The sequence below is a fragment of the Salvelinus sp. IW2-2015 genome, linkage group LG4q.2 (assembly GCF_002910315.2).
Source record: "Salvelinus sp. IW2-2015 linkage group LG4q.2, ASM291031v2, whole genome shotgun sequence".
Lineage (NCBI taxonomy): Eukaryota > Metazoa > Chordata > Actinopteri > Salmoniformes > Salmonidae > Salvelinus > Salvelinus sp. IW2-2015.
The window spans coordinates 19,188,929-19,208,918 of NC_036843.1; the positions used below are offsets into that span (position 1 = coordinate 19,188,929).

Consider the following 19,990-nt stretch of genomic DNA (forward strand, 5'->3'; position numbering starts at 1 on the left):
CGGTTGTAGCAGAAAACCGCATTGACAGACTATTAGAAGACTATTAGAAGATGGTGTGGCACATAATGCTGGGGGAGATACAAAGATAGTGAACACAAATTGTGACTTTGGATCTTTTGTCTTATGTTAGGAGAGGACAGTGAACATATGATGTTTGAAAAGGTATGGCATTAGTCGCATGAGTAGAAAACAAAGTAAAAGGCAAGCAGGCATTGATGTTTTAATTTTTTAATTTTTAATTTAACCTTTATTTAACTAGGCAAGTCAGTTAAGAACAAATCCTTATTTACAATGAAGGCCTACCCCGGCCAAACCCGGACGACGCTGGGACAATTGTGCGCCGCCCTATGGGACTCCAAATCACGACCGGATGTGATACAGCCTGGATTCGAACCAGATGTGAGACTGTAACAAAATTGAAATGGAAATAATTTATACTTAATTATTGATTTATCATTTGGTAATGAGGCATAGCTACTGTACAAATGTCTCCATTGTGGTTTAATATGTGTGATGTCATCATATAAACTGCTAATGGATTTGTTTTAGTAATGCTAATGGCGAGCTAAGCTGTTTTCCATGCTAGTCATTACAAATCCAGGGCAATTGATATCACTTCTCTGAAAGCGGGATATATAAAAAAGCTGCTTAAACCCTGTTACAAAATGAATGGATCCCTTTGCAGTTAGACGCACGGTGTCCGTCAGTGGGGGAAAAAACTGCCTTAAACATAATCTCACAGTGAATAGCATTCATACTGCATGTGCGACCACAGTGGAATTTGCCAAAAGACCATACTATGGGCTTACTGTACTGTAGGCTTCTCACATCCTATTCAGACAGTCAGTCCCAGCTTAGTCCCAGGCTCTGGGCATGGATTCTGTCTTGTTTAATTGTCCTATCTCAGGAGATAGGGTTGTGTGATTGGCGATAAGTAGGCCTGGGGCCAGTGGGAAGCTACTCAGCACATTATCGGCCCATCTAAGCAGCCTGCCTGCCTAGAGGCTGGAGGCTGCCTTCCATCTCTATCTGCTCCTCCTCTCATCTCATCTGGGTCTTCATCCAGATTCCCACATCAGATCATCCTATCCATGGATGTTTTCTGCTGGCTACTCAGCTCAGCTTGGTGCCATTATTTCAACTTCACCCAAGAACAGTTCAGGGAGAGTATCTTACAGGCTTACAGTGCATGTAATTAAGCGTAAGGTGCAGAGGTGAAAAGAGACAGGTAGAGGGAAGACAAGGTTTTTGAACCCATTACCCTCGCGGCTACCCATCTCTGCACTACCTGCTTCTCAGTTGGAGTGTTCTGGACGTGGTCACGACTCAGATCAAAGCTGCCGTTGACCCCCGTTCCCCCAACACTGTTCAAAGCACAGGGGTCACAGAGGCTAGTAGTGATTTGAGGCAGCAGTTTTCTGGACCCCCCTCTTCACGTCGTTATCACCCACTGAGAGCTCCTTCCTCCCGGGCTAGAACACTTGCAGCGTGGTGTCAGTCTGTTCTGATCAGACCCACCAGACTGAGGGTTTGTAGCAGGGGGGCTGTGCTCTCCTGGGGAGATGAAAGATGGGCTTAGGGAGGCCTGGCTGCTCATTGGGCCTGGTGGAGGCCAGCTATACTGTAAATACGGATCACAACGCAGCCTGTTACTCTTGCCCTCTCCACGGCTCTCCACCACGCCGGCCGCTTAGCATATGGGCCCGCTGGTGGTTCTCTCCCCAGCAAAGCCTGATGGGATGCTGGGGCCTCCGGCTCCTCCATTGACGCTCGTCTATTGCTGGAGGCCTTGGACCACACAACAGCTACACATCACCCCATGCCCACACACACAGACGCACACACGCATGCACCTACACACTCACACATATTATCCTTTGTGAAACACAGGCAGGGGGAAGGGGACAGGTTCAACTGTCCTGGATGGTAACCTGCGATTCTGTGACCAACATGTAAACAACATGTCTAAGGAACCATGGGAAATCAGGTCGGTAGCTTGATAAGCTTCGTCACAGTGTCATCAGCTGCTTCAGCCTGTTTATTAATATGCATCTCATTACATGCAGCGCTGGATTTATGTTCCTTTACAATTAAAAAGGCCTGAATGAACAGGCAAACAGGTTCACACATGCACCCATGCATGTACAGATGTACACACACGCGCACACACACACACACTCACGCCTGCACATAAACACATGCCTGCACGCCGGCCTACACACACACACACACACACACACACACACACACACACACACACACACACACACACACACACACACACACACACACACACACACACACACACACACACACACACACACACACACACACACACACACACACACACACACACACACACACACACACACACACACACACACACATGCTGTTACTCATGCTGAACAGTGTTGTTCCTCTCTTGTTATTGAAGCTCCCCAAGCATTGCTGCAGAAAAGAGGGAAGTGGTGCGAATTAAATAAGATATGGGTATACTGTCTACAATGTATTTTTTAACTTTTTTTTTTACCCCCCAACTTACCATCACAAACAGCTGACAAGACAACATTTGTATATTTAAACTAGCAAATATGGAAAGAGAGATGGCGAGAGAGAGAGGTAAAAGGGAGTCTGTGTGACTCAGAGCGCCTTCCTTCCAGAACACACCATTGTCTCCTTGTGATGAAAGTCTCTGAGGGAGCAGGGCAGGGTGAGGCTGTTCCTGCTTTATACAGCACAGTGGCGGATGCTGCTGCCTGGCTCTTGGGGGAGCAGCCTTTTGCAGCATGCAGTGCTGGGTTTCAGCTCATGTTTCCTCTTTAAGATGGTGATTTATGTGAAATATTCTGTGGAAATCCTGCCGCCACCATTTATTGCTGAGGAAAAAAGTATTTTCATTCCTAAAGTCCTCACCTAATTAAAGCTACATCTTTAGCTGTTTGAAAATAGATAAAAACATACATTGAGTGTATAAAACATTAGGAACACCTTCTTAATAGTGAGTTGCACCCCCTTTTGCCCTCAGAACAGCCTCAATTTGTTGGGGCATGGACTTTACAAAGTGTTCCACAGGGATGCGCGCCCATGTTGAATCGAATGCTTCCCACAGCTGTGTCAAGTTGGCTGGATGTCCCTTGGATGGTGGGCCATTCTTGATACTGGTGTACACACTCGGGAGCCATTCTTCGCTCCCGAGTGGCGCAGTGGTCTAAGGCACTGCATCTCAGTGTAAGAAGCGTCACTACAGTCCCTGGTTCAAATCCAGGCTGTATCACATCCGGCTGTGATTTGGAGTCCCATAGGGTGGCGCACAATTGGCCCAGCGTTGTCAGGGTTTGGCCGGTGTAGGCCGTCATTGTAAATAAGAATTTGGTCTTAACTGGCTTGCCTATTTAATATATATATTTTTTTTTAAATACAAATGGGAAAATGTTGATCATGAAAAACCCAGCAATGTTGCAGTTCTTGTCACACTCAAACCCGGTTCACCTGGCACCTACTTTTGTCTTTCCGATTCATGCTCTGATTGGCACACATACACAATCCATGTCTCAATTGTCTCTGTAAGCTGTCTCCTCCCCTTCATCTATACTGATTGAAATGTAATTAACAGGTGACATCAATAAGGGATCATAGTTTCAACCTGTCCTGGAAAGAGCAGGTGTTCCTAATGTTTTGTACACAGTGTATACTGTAGCGCTTTAGAAGCCATTAGCAGTGTAGATGCAGCTTGAAGCTATGTTCACTTTGGAAATATTTTCTTAGCACCTCATACTATTCTACTTTGCAATGCAAGAAGATGTCAAAGCCATGCAGAGAGACAATCAAAAATCGCAAATGCAAATGTATCTCCAAACGAAACTGAAAGAAATGACTATGTAATTTGTTCGGGGAAAGAATGAATCAGACTTTTCTAGTCTTGCTCAGCAGCTTCATTATGTCTTGCTATGACTACAACAAAAGCCAAAGCCGGGAACAGTGCATATTGGTGAGAAAACATACCACCACAGGGCATGCATACAAATCGCATAGAATATATTGTTTTGATAGTAGCCATGTCTCCAATATGAATATACCTATCTCAATGTGCATGTGTGTTTTTGTGTATGTCACTGTGTGTGCATATGAGTATGCGCACATGCACATGTTCTGTTTTGAGGCCGACCACTTTTATTACGATAAAGAAAGCATACGTACACTGTCCACCCCACTCTCTCTCTCTTTCTCTCTCTCTGAATAGAGGGAAAGAGAGAGAGTGAGAGAGAGAGAGAGACTGGGACCCACAGCAGCAGACAGACAGATACAGACCAGACAGACAGACAGGACGACAGACAGACCAGGACAGACAGACAAGACAGACAGACAGACAGGGACAGACAGACAGACAGACAGACAGACAGACAGACAGACAGACAGACAGACAGACAGACAGAACAGGACAGACAGACAGACAGACAGACAGACAGACAGACAGACAGACAGACCGGACAGACCGACCAGACCGCGACCGACCGACGGACCGACCGGACCGGGACCGACCGACCGACCGACCGACCGACCGACGACCGACCGGACCGACCGAACGACCGACCGACCACCGACCGACCGACCGACCGGACGACCGGGACCGACCGCCCGACCGACCGACCGACCGACCGACCGACCGACCCGACGACCGACGACCGACCGGACACCGACCGACGGACGAGACCGACGACCGACCGACCGACACCGACAGCCCACGACCGACCGACCCGACCGACCGACCGACCCGACGACCGACCGACCGACCGACCGACCGACCGACCGGACCGACCGACGACGACCGACCGACCGACGACCGACGACCGACCGACCGACCGACCGACGACCGACCGACCGACCGACCGACCGACGACCGACCGACCGACCGACCCGACCGACCGACCGACGACGACCGACCGACGACCGATCCGACCGCGACCGACCCGACCGGGACCGACCGACCGACCGACCGACCGACCGACCGACCGACCCGGACCGACCGACCGACCGACCACCGACCGACCGACGACCGACCGACCGACCGACCGACCGACCGACCGACCGACCGACCGACCGGACCGGACCGACCGACCGACCGACCGACGACCGGACCGACCGGAACGGACCGACCGGGACCGACCGACCGACCGACCCGACCGACCGACCGACCGACCGACCGACCGGACCGAACCGACCGACCCGACCGACGACCGACCGACCGACCCGACCGACCGACCGGAACCGACCGACACGACCGACCGACCGACCGACACGACCGACCGGGACCGACCGACCGACCGACATAGACTAGACACAGCAATATGTAAGTGGGCTGTTTGTACAGTATGTAGCCACCATGTTGCCTGATCCTTGAACACCCTCCTCTATCACTCTCTCTCTCTGGGAAAATAAACACCTCTCTCCAGCCCCCCCCCCCCCTCTTTCTGTCTCTTTGTGTCTGTCTGTCTTGCTCTCTCCTATTCTCTCCCTCACTTTTTCCTCTTGCTCTTCCTTTCTGGGTAGCACTCACATGAGGGTTAATAGTATGACTGCAGTTTAAACAGAAGGTACCATGCCAATGTCAGAGTAGAGTAGAGCCTGTATATGCTGGCCTGCACTCAGAGACTCTAGTCTGTACACAGCAAGGACTGCCAAGCTGAGATACTGTAAGAACCCTTTAGCACCCCTCACCATGTGATTCCCTTTGAGGTATCTCTACTGCTCCAAGGTTTCCAAGAGCATTTATCAGAAAGGTGACTAATATTTGCATTGGCTTCTATATTTATTAACATACAGTACAGTCTCATGCCTGTTTTGTCACTTGTGCCCAAAATTGTATTTCAGTATTTTTCATATTTGACGATGTTGTCAAATTTTCTATAATCTTTTGCTCAGATTATATTAGGGTTTTGGGTTATGGGTTATGATACGTTTTACAGTTAGGGGTTATGGGTTATGATACGGTTTACAGTTAGGGGTTAGGGGTTATGATACGGTTCACAGTTAGGGGTTATATGGGTTATGATAAGGTTTACAGTTAGGGGTTAGTGGTTATAAGGTTTACAGTTAGGGGTTAGGGGTTAGTGGTTAAAAGTTAGGGGTTAGGGTTTATGGGTTATGGGTTATGATCGGTACAGTTAGGGTTATGATAAGGTTTACAGTTAGGGGCTAAGGGTTAGTGATTCGATTCACAGTTAGGGGTTATTGGGTTATGATTAAGGTTAATCCAATTTATAAAACAGAGACAACATAACCAGAGCAACCAGCCCATACGCAGCCTCCCCTCAACCTCTTCACCCTCTCACGCAGCCCACCCTGAACACAAAAAATCTTAACCGACCGTTAAAAACACTCCCATCACTTACAGTTAGGGGTTTAGTGGTTTAGGGGGTTTTATGATAAGGTTTACCAGTTTAGGGTTAGTGGTTATGGTGAGCAAATAAGCAAAGAAGATGTACCCACAAAAAATAAAATACTTATTCAACCACATGGTGTCCAGAAACAAAAAGAAACATCCTCACTCCAGACTCCACAGAGAAAACAAACCAAGACAGAGAACAAAAACCAAACGCCCAGGACCCACCCACCACACAAAGCCAAACCAAGTGGTCCCGCATAGCCCCACACCATCGAACACCAAAAAGAAAAAGATTACAGCCAAACAGAAAACAGGATGTAACGAACCGAAGACCCAACACGAGCAGCGCATGAGACAAAACAAGAAAAAACACAGAACAACAAAAAAAAAATCACGACAAGAAAAAAGTACTTAACAAAAAAGAAACAAAAACATATAGGTTACAGTTACCCGTAGAATTATGCCAGTTGAGGAGTTTAGGGGTTAAGGGTTAGGAGTTATGGGATGATACAGGTTTACAGTTAAGTGGTTATGGGTTATGATAATGTTTTACAAGTTAGTTTTAGGGAATTAGGGGCTTAGTGGTTAGTGGGTTATGGGTTGGGTTAGGATAAGGTTTACAGTTAGGGGTTAGTGGTTAGGGGTTATGATAAGGTTTACAGTTAGTAGTTAGGGGTTAGTGGTTAAGGAGTTAGGGGTTTAAGGTTATGCTTCGGTTACATTGAGGTTAGAGGTAAATATGATCCATAACACTTCGAAAATAAATGTATTGAGCAATTGGCGTGTGATGAAAACAATGTGGGGCCAGGTTATTCCAGGTTAAACTTCAACATGTGATTCGACTGTGGTTATTTTAGGGACCGTGACACAATACCAGCCTAATTCCAGTTGACATTCATGTCAATGCTCTCACTGTCCTGAGGGCCAGCTGCCAAGCCACAGGGCTCGTTCATCCTTCTCCTCGTCCCCCTTTTCTGTGTACACCAGACCACCTGCACGTGTGTTGACATATCTTAAACATTTAGGATCAGATTTTGAATGGGATGGAAACATCCCCTTTTAGAGCACTTAAAATATTCATGTTTGCGTTGTGTGTTAAATTTGATCAGTGTGAATTATAGAGGAGTGTTCATGTTTTGGCTATATGCATAATTCACATCGCTCCCCTAATGCTCCCCCTGAAGTTTTGTTTGCACTCCACTGCACAGTCAGTCAGCCATTTTTTATTGATGAACAGGATACAGAAACAGAACGGTACCTCTTGCACAACTCCACCTTGTCCTTAACATCGAGTGTGACTGTGTTGGCGAATAAGATTATTAGTAACTAGCCATTGTTGCTTGTCTTTGAGTGCTGTGCTGTGCTAGAGTTAATTTCATAAGCCATTGTTATTGTGCTCTTGCAATGTATAATGCTCTTAATATGAACACTGTAGTTTAGTTAGAAGGCTGAAGGCAGGCATGCTGTAAAACAGAAGAGCATTTTTATTTGACACAGTTATGAAGGGTTATTGTCTGGCTGTGTAATAAATTGGGACTTTACCATTCTGAATACTACTTTTGTTAAGATGTTTCCCTAGTTTAATAGGAGATGGAAGTCATTGAAAGTAGGTAAAACATGCCTTTCAAATTTGCCTCCATCTGTGTTAAATAAAGGACCCTTTCAGACTATAAATTAGCATGGACTTCCTGAACTTTGGTTGAATGTAATAATAATGCAGTAATTGCATTGACACTCTTGTGGTTAATTGCACATTCGGGACAAACACATAATGTTCCATCATGAAAGGAAGGCGATAATGTTATGTTTTCAATGCTCTAGTATTTCCTATTCTGGATTCTGTAACACCCTATAATTTGCTTATACGTAAACAAACAACAAACATCCTGCTAGCAGAGCATTGCATTTGACTATGTGACTTGCACCCATAAAGAATACCCATCTACGTTGAATAATCCTGCCTCCACTTGCCTCAAGGACAAATCCTACAATGTCATACTCCCTTCTCTCTCATATCTCCCTCTCTCTCTCATCAATACAGTGCCTTGCGAAAGTATTCACCCCCTTGGCATTTTTCCTATTTTGTTGCCTTACAACCTGGAATTAAAGTAGATTTTTGGGGGGTTTGTATCATTTGATTTACACAACATGCCTACCACTTTGAAGATGCAAAATATTTTTTGTGTGTGAAACAAACAAGAAATAAGACAAATAAACAGAAAACTTGAGCGTGCATAACTATTCACCTCCTCAAAGTCAAATATCTGGAAGAATGAAACAGGTTTCCCTCAAGAATATCCTTGTATTTAGCGCCATCCACCATTCCTTCAATTCTGACCAGTGTCCCAGTCCCTGCTGATGGAAAATCATCCCCACAGCATGATGCTGCCACCACCATGCTTCACTCTGGGGATGGTGTTCTCGGGGTGATGAGAGGTGTTGGGTTTGTGCCAGACATAGTTTTTTCCTTGATGGCCAAAAAGCTCAATTTTTGTTTCATCTGACCAGAGTACCTTCTTCCATGTGTTTGGGGAGTCTCCCAAATGCTTTTTGGCAAACACCAAACATGTTTGCTTATTTTTTTCATTAAGCAATGTTTTTTTTCTGGCCACTCTTCTGTAAAGCCCAGTTCCGTGGAGTGTACTACTTAAAGTGGTCCTATGGACAGATACTCCAATCTACGCAGTGGAGCTTTGCAGCTCCTTCAGTGTTATCGTTGGTCTCTTTGTTGCCTCTCTGATTAATGCCCTCCTTGCCTGGTCCGTGAGTTTTGGTAGGCGGCCCTCTCTTGGCAGGTTTGTTGTGGTGCCAAATTCTTTCCATTTTTTAATAATGGATTTAATGGTGCTCTGTGGGAGTTCAAAGTTTCGGATATTTTTTTATAACGCAACCCTGATCTGTATTTCTCCACAACTTTGTCCCTGACCTGTATGGAGAGCTCCTTGGTCTTCATGGTGCCTCTTGCTTGGTGGTGACCCTTGCTTAGTGGTGTTGCAGACTCAGGGGCCTTTCAGAACAGTTGTATATATACTGAGATCATGTGACAGATCATGTGACACTTAGATTGCACACAGGTGGACTTTAACTAATTATGTGACTTCTGAAGGTAATTGGTTGCACCAGATCTTATTTAGGGGCTTCATAGCAAAGGGGGTGAATACATATGCACGCACCACTTTTCCATAGAATCTTTTATTTTATTTTTTGAAATTTTCATTTAATTTCACCAATTTGGACTATTTTCATGTCCATTACATGAAATCCCCCCCAAAAAATCTATTTAAATTGCAGGTTCTAATGCAACAAAATAGGAAAAACGGCAAAGGGGGTGAATACTTTTGCAAGGCGCTGTATCTAGTAGATGTCATGAACATGTTCCAATACTGTTTGTGTGTCCAAGAATGATCTTGGCATACTCCTCAACGTTGATCAGGGAGTCATAGTGTGCTCAGCTCAACTACCTCATTACAACTGCTATACTAGCAATCATTCCTGGCTGTATCGCTGGCTATATGCCACACAGTCTCCTCAGTTTGAAAATAGTCCTGGTTGGTTTCCAGTGACACAGTTACGAGGCTGTGTCCTAAATGGAACTCTATTCCTTATATTGTGCACTATTTTTGGCCAGAGCCCTACAGGCCTTGGTCAAAGGTAGTGTCTAAATAGGGAAAAGGATGCTATTTGGGACTTACAGAGCAGACAGGAGTGTATGTACTGTGTCTCTGCAGGGAGTCAGGCCATTAGTCTCAAAGTGCCTACTTTAACTGCTATTCTCATATCTGATTTTATGAGGAATCATCAAACAGTGCTTTTTTTAAGGTTCTCTGCAGTCTCTCTGTGTATAAATGCTATTTTTAAACCACCACTCGTGGCTGTCACTGAGAGATTGCATTGAGGTTTTAGCCTCAGTAAAAACAGCTACTAATTTATATGCATGGGTATATTTGCATAGTTGTGACATTCTTTGTTTTCAATCTAAAGCATGTAGAAAATGTGTTGATTGATGGGCCATTCCCCTACTGTACATATTCTCTGTTTTTCTTAGACTTGTGATTTAGCTAGAGGATTTAGATGATATTGTATTGATATTGTAGGTTCTTGTTCATGGATTTGGAATTATAAATGCAAGCTAAACCTTCCCTGGCACATTCCGTTTGTCCTGGCATTCCAGCATGGCTAGAGGTGAAATAAGTATTAAATTGTCATACTTGAGTAAAAGTAAAGATACCAAAATATAAAATGACTCAAGTAAAAGTGAAAGTAACCCAGTAAAAAACTACTTGAGTAAAAGTCTAAACGTATCAGATTTGAAATGTACTTAAGTACAGTGGTGGAAAAAGTACTAAATTGTCATAATTGAGTGAAAGTACAAAGTAACAGTACATTCTACACATCAAATTCCTTAGCAAACCAGATGGCACAATTTCCTTTTTTTGACAGCCATGTTTGGTGAGTCCACCAGATCAGAGGCAGTAGGGATGACCAGGGACATTTTCTTGATAAGTATGTGAATTGGACTTTTTCCTTTACTGCTAAGCATTCAAATTGTAACTAGTTCTTTTGGGTGTCAGGGAAAATGTATGGAGTAAAAAGTACATAATTTTCTTTAGGAATGTAGTGAAGTAAAAGTAAAAGTAGTCAAAAGTATAAATTCTAAAGTAAAGTACAGATACTCCAAAAAACTACTTAAGTAGTACTTTAAAGTATTTTTACTTAAGTACTTTACACCACTGACCATGGCAATTCACTTCCTTAAGCATCACGTGTTAACCATGATGCATCATGTCTTGTATATTGTTGTAAAGGCCCTTATCCAGGCTTGTGAATCAGATCTACCCAGCTATGAATCAGATATTTAATGTTCCACTGCAGATCTGTATATGCAATACAGACTGCAGAGGGAGAGGGAGAGAGCGCACTCTCTCCATTATGATCTCCTATTTCTCTCCTCCTCCTCTTCCCTCCCTCATCCTCGTTCTTTCTAGTCCCTCATGCACACACAAACAGCAGTATGTATAGCCTGGAAAGGAAAATCGATGGTAAAGAATTACAGTGTGGTAATGAACATGATCCTGCTGTCTGCTCTGTGAGTGGGCAGCAGTGTTGCTTTCATTACCCTGTGGTGGTATGACCTTCCTGTGTGCTCTGGAGACAAGACTAGAAAATTAGAAAATCACACAGGCTGCCATGCCATGCAAGTTCACTGGACATGCATGTCATGTGATTCACTGTGTCCCAGATAGCACCATATTTCCTATACAGTGCACTATGGACCCTGGTTAAAAGTATTGCACTATTTAGGGAATAGGGACAGTAGGGTGCTATTTCGGATGCAGATATTGTCTCTTTACCTACCTTTAGTAGCCTGTCATGTGACGAATACCTCTTCTCCTTCATAAAAATGACATACTGTATCATGCCTGATCATCCTTTTGGCTAAATGAGGCCTTTTCCAAACGTGAGGTAATCATACGTTCATTCATCATACAGCTCTGTGGTTTTGGCATGTGTCAGTGTCAAGTATGGTCTGGCTGACTAGGATGATAGACCGTTATGTCGACATGATCCCATTCACTCTATGGCACGAAATTAAATTCTCCTGTCAGAATTTTTCACACCTCATCACATTGACTTTATTTAATTTGCACATCATCCTTCCTTTGTAGCTAGGCAGACAGGCAGCCAGACAGGCAGGCAACCAGGCAGCCAGTCAGGCAGCCATGCAGGCAGCCTGCCAGGTAGCCAGGCAGCCAGCCAGGTAGCTAGGTAGCCAGGCAGGCAGCCAGGCTGAGAGAGTAGCGAGACACTTATCTTGTCATTCCATACTTTCCTTAATTACGGCGGTGATACCTTCCCGCGTGTCAGGGTCATGTGTTAGATGTGTCCACTGCAGTCCACAGATCAGGCTTAAGCAAGATGAAACAGCTCCTCTGTTCGGCACCCCCACACACTTCTAATGCTGAGTGAGTGACCCCAACACAGGGATAACATTACTCACTCTGGGTGTAGAGGAGAGGAGAGCAGCAGGGGATGTGTTTGAAAGTATAAAGCTCTGTTCGGGACTATAGTGTATGGACAGGCTAGTGATGCATGTAAACACACATTTATTCTTTCTGTTAGAATATTTAACCAGTTTCTAGTTGTACTGACGTTATTTAACCAGTTTCTAGTTGTACTGACGTTATTTAACCAGTTTCTAGTTGTACTGACGTTATTTAACCAGTTTCTAGTTGTACTTGACGTTATTTAACAGTTTCTAGTTGTACTGACGTTATTTAACACGTTATCTAGTTGTACTGACGTATTTAACCAGTTTCTAGTTGTACTGACGTATTTAACCAGTTTCTAGTTGTACTGGCGTTATTTAACCAGTTTCTAGTTGTACTGACTGTTATTACCAGTTTCTAGTTGTACTGACGTTATTTAACCAGTTTTAGTTGTACTGACGTTATTTAACCAGTTTCTAGTTGTACTGACGTTATTTAACCGAGTTCTAGTTGTACTGACGTTATTTAACCAGTTTCTAGTTGTACTGACGTTATTTAACCAGTTTCTAGTTGTACTGACGTTATTTAACCAATTTTTGTTGTTGTATTGACGTTATTTCAACCAGTTTATAGATGTACTAATGTCATTCCAACCAGTTTCTAGTTGTACTGATGTCATTTCAACAAGTTTTGACCCCTGGGTATTGTCCTACTAAATGGACACATTATACAAATGGATGTTCAAGACTGGGGTGAAATATAACTAAGTATCAGAGCATCTTCGACTCAGGCTGTCAGTGTCACTGCTGGTGTCATGAAATGAATGAAATAATCCAGTTCAGAAATTATAAATAAATTATCTATTTTTCTCTCTCTCTCTCTCTGTCTTATGTTGCAGGTGTTTGAACCTGATTTACAATGGAAAAACTGCTGGTCTGTCTGTTGGTTATCGGAATGGCAGTGAAGGCACAGATCTGTCCGAAGCGATGTGTCTGTCAAATACTATCTCCCAACCTCGCAACCCTCTGTGCCAAAAAAGGGCTCCTCTTTGCCCCCCCGAACATTGACAGGCACACTGTGGAGCTGCGACTGGCCGACAACTTCGTCACCAGCATCAAAAGGAAAGACTTTGCCAACATGACCAGGCTGCAGGACCTTACACTGTCCAGGAATACCATTAGCTTCATCACGCCGCATGCATTCGCTGACCTGGAGAACCTCCGCGCCTTGCACCTGAACAGCAACCGTCTGACCCGGATAGCCAATGACACCTTCAGCGGCATGTCCAAACTGCACCACCTCATCCTCAACAACAACCAGCTGACGTTGATCCACCTGGGGGCCTTCAACGACCTGCTGGCCCTGGAGGAGCTGGACCTGTCCTACAACAACCTGGAGTCCATCCCCTGGGAGGCTATCCAGAGGATGACCAGCCTTGCCACCCTCAGCCTGGACCACAACATGATCGACTACATTCCTGAGGGGACCTTCTCTCTTCTCCAAAAGCTCAACCGCTTGGACGTGACCTCTAATAAGTTACAGAAGCTCCCTCCTGATCCTCTGTTCCAGCGGGCCCAGGTTTTGGCCACGTCTGGGATCATGAACTCTCCCTCGTTCGCGTTGAGCTTTGGTGGGAACCCACTGCACTGCAACTGTGAGCTGCTGTGGTTGAGGCGCCTGAGCCGAGAGGATGATCTGGAGACATGCGCCTCACCGCAGCATCTCTCCGGACGCTACTTCTGGTCTATACCTGAGGAGGAGTTCCTGTGTGAACCTCCTCTCATCACCCGGCACTCCCATGAGATGCGGGTGCTGGAAGGCCAGAGGGTGGTCTTGAGGTGCAAGGCCCGGGGGGACCCTGAGCCTGCCATACACTGGATCTCCCCAGAGGGGAAGCTGGTGGCAAACTCCTCCCGAACGCTTGTGTACACCAACGGCACCCTGGATATTCTGATCAGCACAGTGAAGGACACAGGATCCTTCACCTGCATCTCGTCCAACCCGGCGGGTGAGGCACATCAGACTGTGGAGCTGCTGATTATCAAACTCCCACACATCTCCAACAGCACCAACAACATCCAGGAGCCTGATCCTGGCTCCTCGGACATCTCCACATCCACCAGGGCTGGGGCCAACGGCAGCAACCACACTGGGGACACCAAAACTAGCACAGATAAACGGGTGGTCATCGCCGAGGCCACGTCCTCCACTGCGCTGATCAAGTTCAACTTCCAGAGGAATATACCTGGGATCCGCATGTTCCAGATTCAGTACAATGGCAGTTATGATGACTCTCTCGTTTACAGGTAGGTTCCGTTCAATCCCCTCTTGGTGATTTTATTGACTGGATTTGTGTATGAAATTCGTGGTGAATTTAGTAATGGCCCTAATGGATTTAATTTCAATCAAGTGCACTTATATTGGTTCAGAAATGTTTTTATGGAGATTCATCTGTGCATAATATTTTTTTTCTTCTCAATCACATTCGCACACCATGCAAACCCAAAATGATGTTTTATAGGCTTTCAACCACTTGTTTGTAAAATCAATGATGGTGGCCATCTTTATTAAGCAACACATTAAACTAAACAACCAATATTCAATTGCTTAGCAATTACGGTAGCCACAATCTGAGATTTAAAGATGTTTAGCTAGTAGCTCATGCTAGATTTGTGGGATTGTAATCTATTACATTTCATGTTAGGCTGTTGTACAGTGAGCGATTGTATTTGCACAACAGAATTGAGTAAACATACAAATATTTACAAAAAATACATGGGAGTGGAATTACAAAAACAAAATCCCAATGTTATTACATCTGTTTTAGATCCTCTGTAATCCTTGAAAATTTATTAGTAAAACCCCTGCAAAGCAAAACTCACATCCCCACATTGGCTCAGAGCAGGCGGGCTGTGTAACAGAGGGATCAAAGAAAGACAGCAGTCTCTCAGTCATAATTTCATATAGATTAAGATGAGCTGAACTCTGCATCGTGAAGCAGCACATAACTGGCCTGTTTTCTGTGATGTGAATAGGAGATTATTGAATTTCGAAGAGGTCCTCAGTAAAATGGCTAATTCAGTCTCAACAACTACAACTAACTGGAATTGCAATGGGCACATGCAGTGCATTGATTTACGTAGTTGGAGAACTCCAATGGGCAGGAAGAAACCGTCTGCGGTTCATTAACGAATACATCTGTCACTTTTTTATGTTGATCTAATAGGGAAGGATCAATCCCTTTGCTCTCTTTGCCTGTAGAGGCATGAATGGAAACCAATCCTATATCTTTTGAGCATAGGGCGTGTAATGGCTGGCTGCAGCATCTATCCTCAGAGAGTTGGGAGTGGCGAACACCAGGCTTCTTTTGAAAGGGTTTCTAACATTAGCGTATCTTCAGGTTGTACATTGAACAGTATTACTCATTTTCCACTAATATAGTCTTAAATATAACTTATTTAAAGCTTCACACAACTACAAAATCACATTATTCCCTCTCACTAGTATTGAGTTTGTGTTCTTGTGTTTATATGAAGGATCACCAATTGTCTCTGGGTTACATTGACCTTTTGAATAGCATGTCTCCTGTCTATATATCCCACAAGCACAGGCCATTTCGGTTTTACTATAATTTTCTCTATAGTTGTTTCCAGGGGCACAACTTTCACTGGGGACGGGGAGGACATGTCCCTCCCACGTTCTGAAAATGCATTTTTGTCCCCCCCAGTTTTATAATTGGAATGTGATACAAAATGAGGCAACGGTATGATTTAGGACCATGTGGACACCTCCGAGCGGTCGGGTAGGCTATTTGGAGTGTTTAACCGACTGGATGAAAAAAAAATACTATGTCCCCCCCACTTCTAAAACCAAAGTTGCACCCCTGATTGTTTCACCTGCACACAGTCATTTTCCTTTCAAGCATATTTATTACTTAATGGGGGGTGATTAAAAAATGTGGGCATCAAGCAAATTGTACAGCAAGCTTTTATGTGCACACAAATCAGGAGAATGAGCCTCTTTTAAAGCACTCCAACTTGGGCCATTTTAGCCAGCAAAAAGTCCTGTGAGGCAGGTAATACCTGGCTCAGATGTGCTTAAGGCAATAAAGAAACAGCTTCACTCAAATTAAATGGTCCCAATTTCCATGTTATTGTCCAATAAACACACCCAGGCTAACATAACAATCTTGTTAAAATGATGTGTTGTCTGTGTCTCACGTGATTTTAAATATGTTTAAACTAAAAGAAGTAAAACAGCTGTAGATTTCGATGACATGGCTGGATGGAGATGTGCTGTCCACATTGCCTGATGACTGTTGGTTGATGTCAAGGATGTCAACCTGCATGTGAAGTCAGCCTACATTATCTTGGTTTGACAACCTCAGGCTCAGCAAATGTTAATCGTAAATAAATCAGTGGAAGTGTTGTTTACTTTTTGGGCGCTATTGTTTTTATCTTTTACATTTTAATAGCTGAACAGTAATTTTCTTGACAATGTACAGTACTCTACACTGGTAGAGAGCCATGTTACGTGCCTGCCATAAGCTAAGTTTTCTGCATGAAATGATTCAATTAATTGATTTTCTTTGGCAATGCAGTCAACACCATGTGGTGTTGAGCATCGCAAAATCATAAACAAAGAAAGGAAAAAAATACAGTATTTACTGGTTATTCTGTGACTGTCACAGTTTGAAAGATCGATATAGCTAAGCATTTTTAAATGACAATGACAATCTCTGCCAAGTAATGTCATTGTAACTCCTTTTTGTATAGTGATGAATATGTATACACTCGCTACTTACTGTAAGTCATTCTGGATAAGAGCGTCTGCTAAATGACTAAAATGTAAATGTAAAAATGGATATCCCTTCACTCGAAAATTACCATGACTGGCTTAAAGTCTTTCCATTGTCAGCCATTTCTAGAATTTATCAATGTGTTAACTGTTCAGAATTTTCCGGCAAATATTTGTCAGAAGATATATTTTTGATTTGATTTAATTTGATTTGAAAATTTGATTTGATTTGTTTAAAAAAGAGGGAAGGAATGGACAGGCCTGAGAGCGTTGTTCATTAAATGAATCCTTGCTGGTTCTTAGAGTGAACAGTCCTAGGCAGACATAGCGAGGACAACTTTAATAAGAGAGATAATAACACAGCTAGCCACCAATAAATGCTGCTTTCTTGGCCACTTTCTTCCAAATAAATAAACAACACAATGGCAAAGACAACATTAGAGGTCAAACGATATTCAGGAATATAAATAATATTAGCATTCACCTAGTCAATGTATGCTGTCTAATGTTATACAGGAATATTGCACACACAATGCTGTAACATCTTGAGGTTGTTTATGTTGTCTTTGAACATTTTAGGTTTCATTGCTCTCCAAAAATATATTCATTTTTATTAGCCTTGTAGTTTTGGGATAACGAGATATTATATAACAATATTTATAAAATGCAGCAACTAGCATTGTTTTAAGACTATAGGAAATTGCTTGCCAGAAAAAGAAGTACATTTTTAACAATTGGTAAGAAAAGAGTATGCATTAATGACATGAATTGTCTTTATAACACATTTAATTTAAATCCACATTGATATATCTTTCCTTTGTCCTTCTCTCCTCTCAGAATGATTCCCCCCACAAGCAAAAACTTCCTAGTCAACAACCTGGCTGCTGGGACGTCGTACGACCTGTGTGTTCTGGCCATCTACGACGACGGTATCACCTCCCTCACCGCCACCCGTGTGGTGGGCTGCGTCCAGTTCACCACCGAGTCTGAGTACCTGCGCTGTCACTTCATGCAGTCCCAGTTCCTGGGAGGCACCATGATCATCATCATCGGCGGCATCATCGTGGCCTCTGTCCTCGTCTTCATCATCATCCTCATGATTCGCTACAAGGTCTGCAACACCAGTGACTCGGGCAAAGGCACCCTTGTCACCAATGTCCACTCACAGACCAACGGGGCGCAGTCTCAGGGGTGCACTGTCACACCCTCTGTGTCCAAGCAGGCCATGGGAGGGTCAGACGGAGGGGGTGGAGGATGTCTAAAGGCTGTTGGCCACGCGTCGGACACGCTAACGCACTCGTCCGAGACCTCTCTCCCAGACTGCTCTACTGCTACGTCCCAGGTGACCCAAAGCTGGAACACACCTGGGTCCTCAGGGTCTCTGAAGCCAAAGCGCAAGCCTGCACCAAAGCCCTACACTGCTGCTGCCACCCCTGAGCCCAATATAGAGGCCCTCCCCAACGCTGAGACCCAGAATACCAACCGCAACAACTCCACGGCTCTGCAGCAGCCGTCCGCTCCAGTATTCCACTCCCCCCTACCCTTCTCGCGTGTCAAGGACACCCCCATATTGAGACGTGCACACCCCAGACCCTCCTCCAAGTACCTGACCTTACCGGTGGAAGGGGTGAGGGCCAAACGTAGGTACTCTCTAAACGAAGACTCATCCAAGCACCACTGCTACGTTGGGACAACACAATTTGGGAATATGTGGTCTAAGCGGAGTATGTCCATGAACGGGATTGTACTTCAACAGGAAGATATAGACAGTGTGAAGGCCACCTTTTCCAGTTCAGAGTGGATTCTAGAAAGTACTGTGTGACTGTTCTGTTTGTATGTATGTGTGTGATTGAATGTGTGTGTGTGGGGACATCTGTTTTTGATTCTTTAGATTTTTTTTGCGTTTCAGTTTACTTTTCCTTTTCTAAAACCAATAGTAAAACGGATGCTTGCCTTGTAGTAATCAGAATTTCATCAATGTTCTCCTCTGATGTGGAGAATCTCCAGCAGCTCGGAGCCCAGTGCTCGGCAGTCCATGCAGTGTTTTCATACCCATACAAAAAATGTAGAAAAAGAAATCCAACACACCCATCCAGTTATACAGTACATACACCCAGTGTTGTTGTTGTGACAAGAGAAAGGCATTGGTGCCTTCCTCTGCATTACAGTTTTCCTCTTGCAAGGAGCACCAATAGGATTTCAGTTGTCCCTGACAGGGGATTTGGGATCGAGAGGAACATGAGAGATTTCACAATACGCCTTTCTATTACAGGGAAATAATGACCTGCATATAGAGACAACACAAAAAAACAACTATCAAAGACTTGTTACTGGACCTCTTAATAAATTGATATTTTTTAAAGAACTATTCAGCTTTCTTTTCAGTGACATTGATATTGCCTTTGTTTTAAGGCACAAAAAAGCCCTGTACAGAGAAACAACATCTGCTGTGTTGTTATGTTGTGTAAAATAAAATAAAAATGAAACAAGTATGTTTTGTTGGTTTTGCGTTGGTAAATACATTTCTAATCTCTTCATCCCAGACAGGTATATTTTCAGACAAGCCCTACCATACCTACACAATTCAATAATGTTCAATGTAACCTAACCCGGTGGTCCCCAAACTTTTTTGTGTTCACAAAGCTTGTCAAAATTTTCTTTTTTTCTCTGACCTGCCAGATAAACCAAGCAAATGTTTTAAGACTCAATCTGTAGTCTTTAGCCACAGCCCTAAAAGGTTCAGACGGGACCCACCATTAGGTGAAACACTAACAGAATCCATATGGAGTTATCTATACCAAGACAAGAAAATTGCACTTATTGC

At 44.0% G+C, this 19,990-nt stretch overlaps 1 protein-coding gene across 1 annotated transcript in view; it reads left to right on the forward strand.

Annotated features, from left to right (window-relative positions):
- The window catches only part of LOC111963436 (leucine-rich repeat and fibronectin type-III domain-containing protein 5-like), a 43,777-nt gene extending 24,122 nt beyond the window's left edge, over positions 1-19,655 (forward strand). Inside the window, exons 2-3 of the mRNA XM_023986876.2 lie at positions 13,268-14,675; positions 18,004-19,655. Coding sequence (XP_023842644.1) covers positions 13,288-14,675; positions 18,004-18,988 — 2,373 coding nt within the window. The 5' untranslated portion in view covers positions 13,268-13,287 and the 3' untranslated portion in view covers positions 18,989-19,655. The remainder of the gene's footprint in view (positions 1-13,267; positions 14,676-18,003) is intronic.
- The last annotated feature ends 335 nt before the right edge of the window (positions 19,656-19,990 follow it).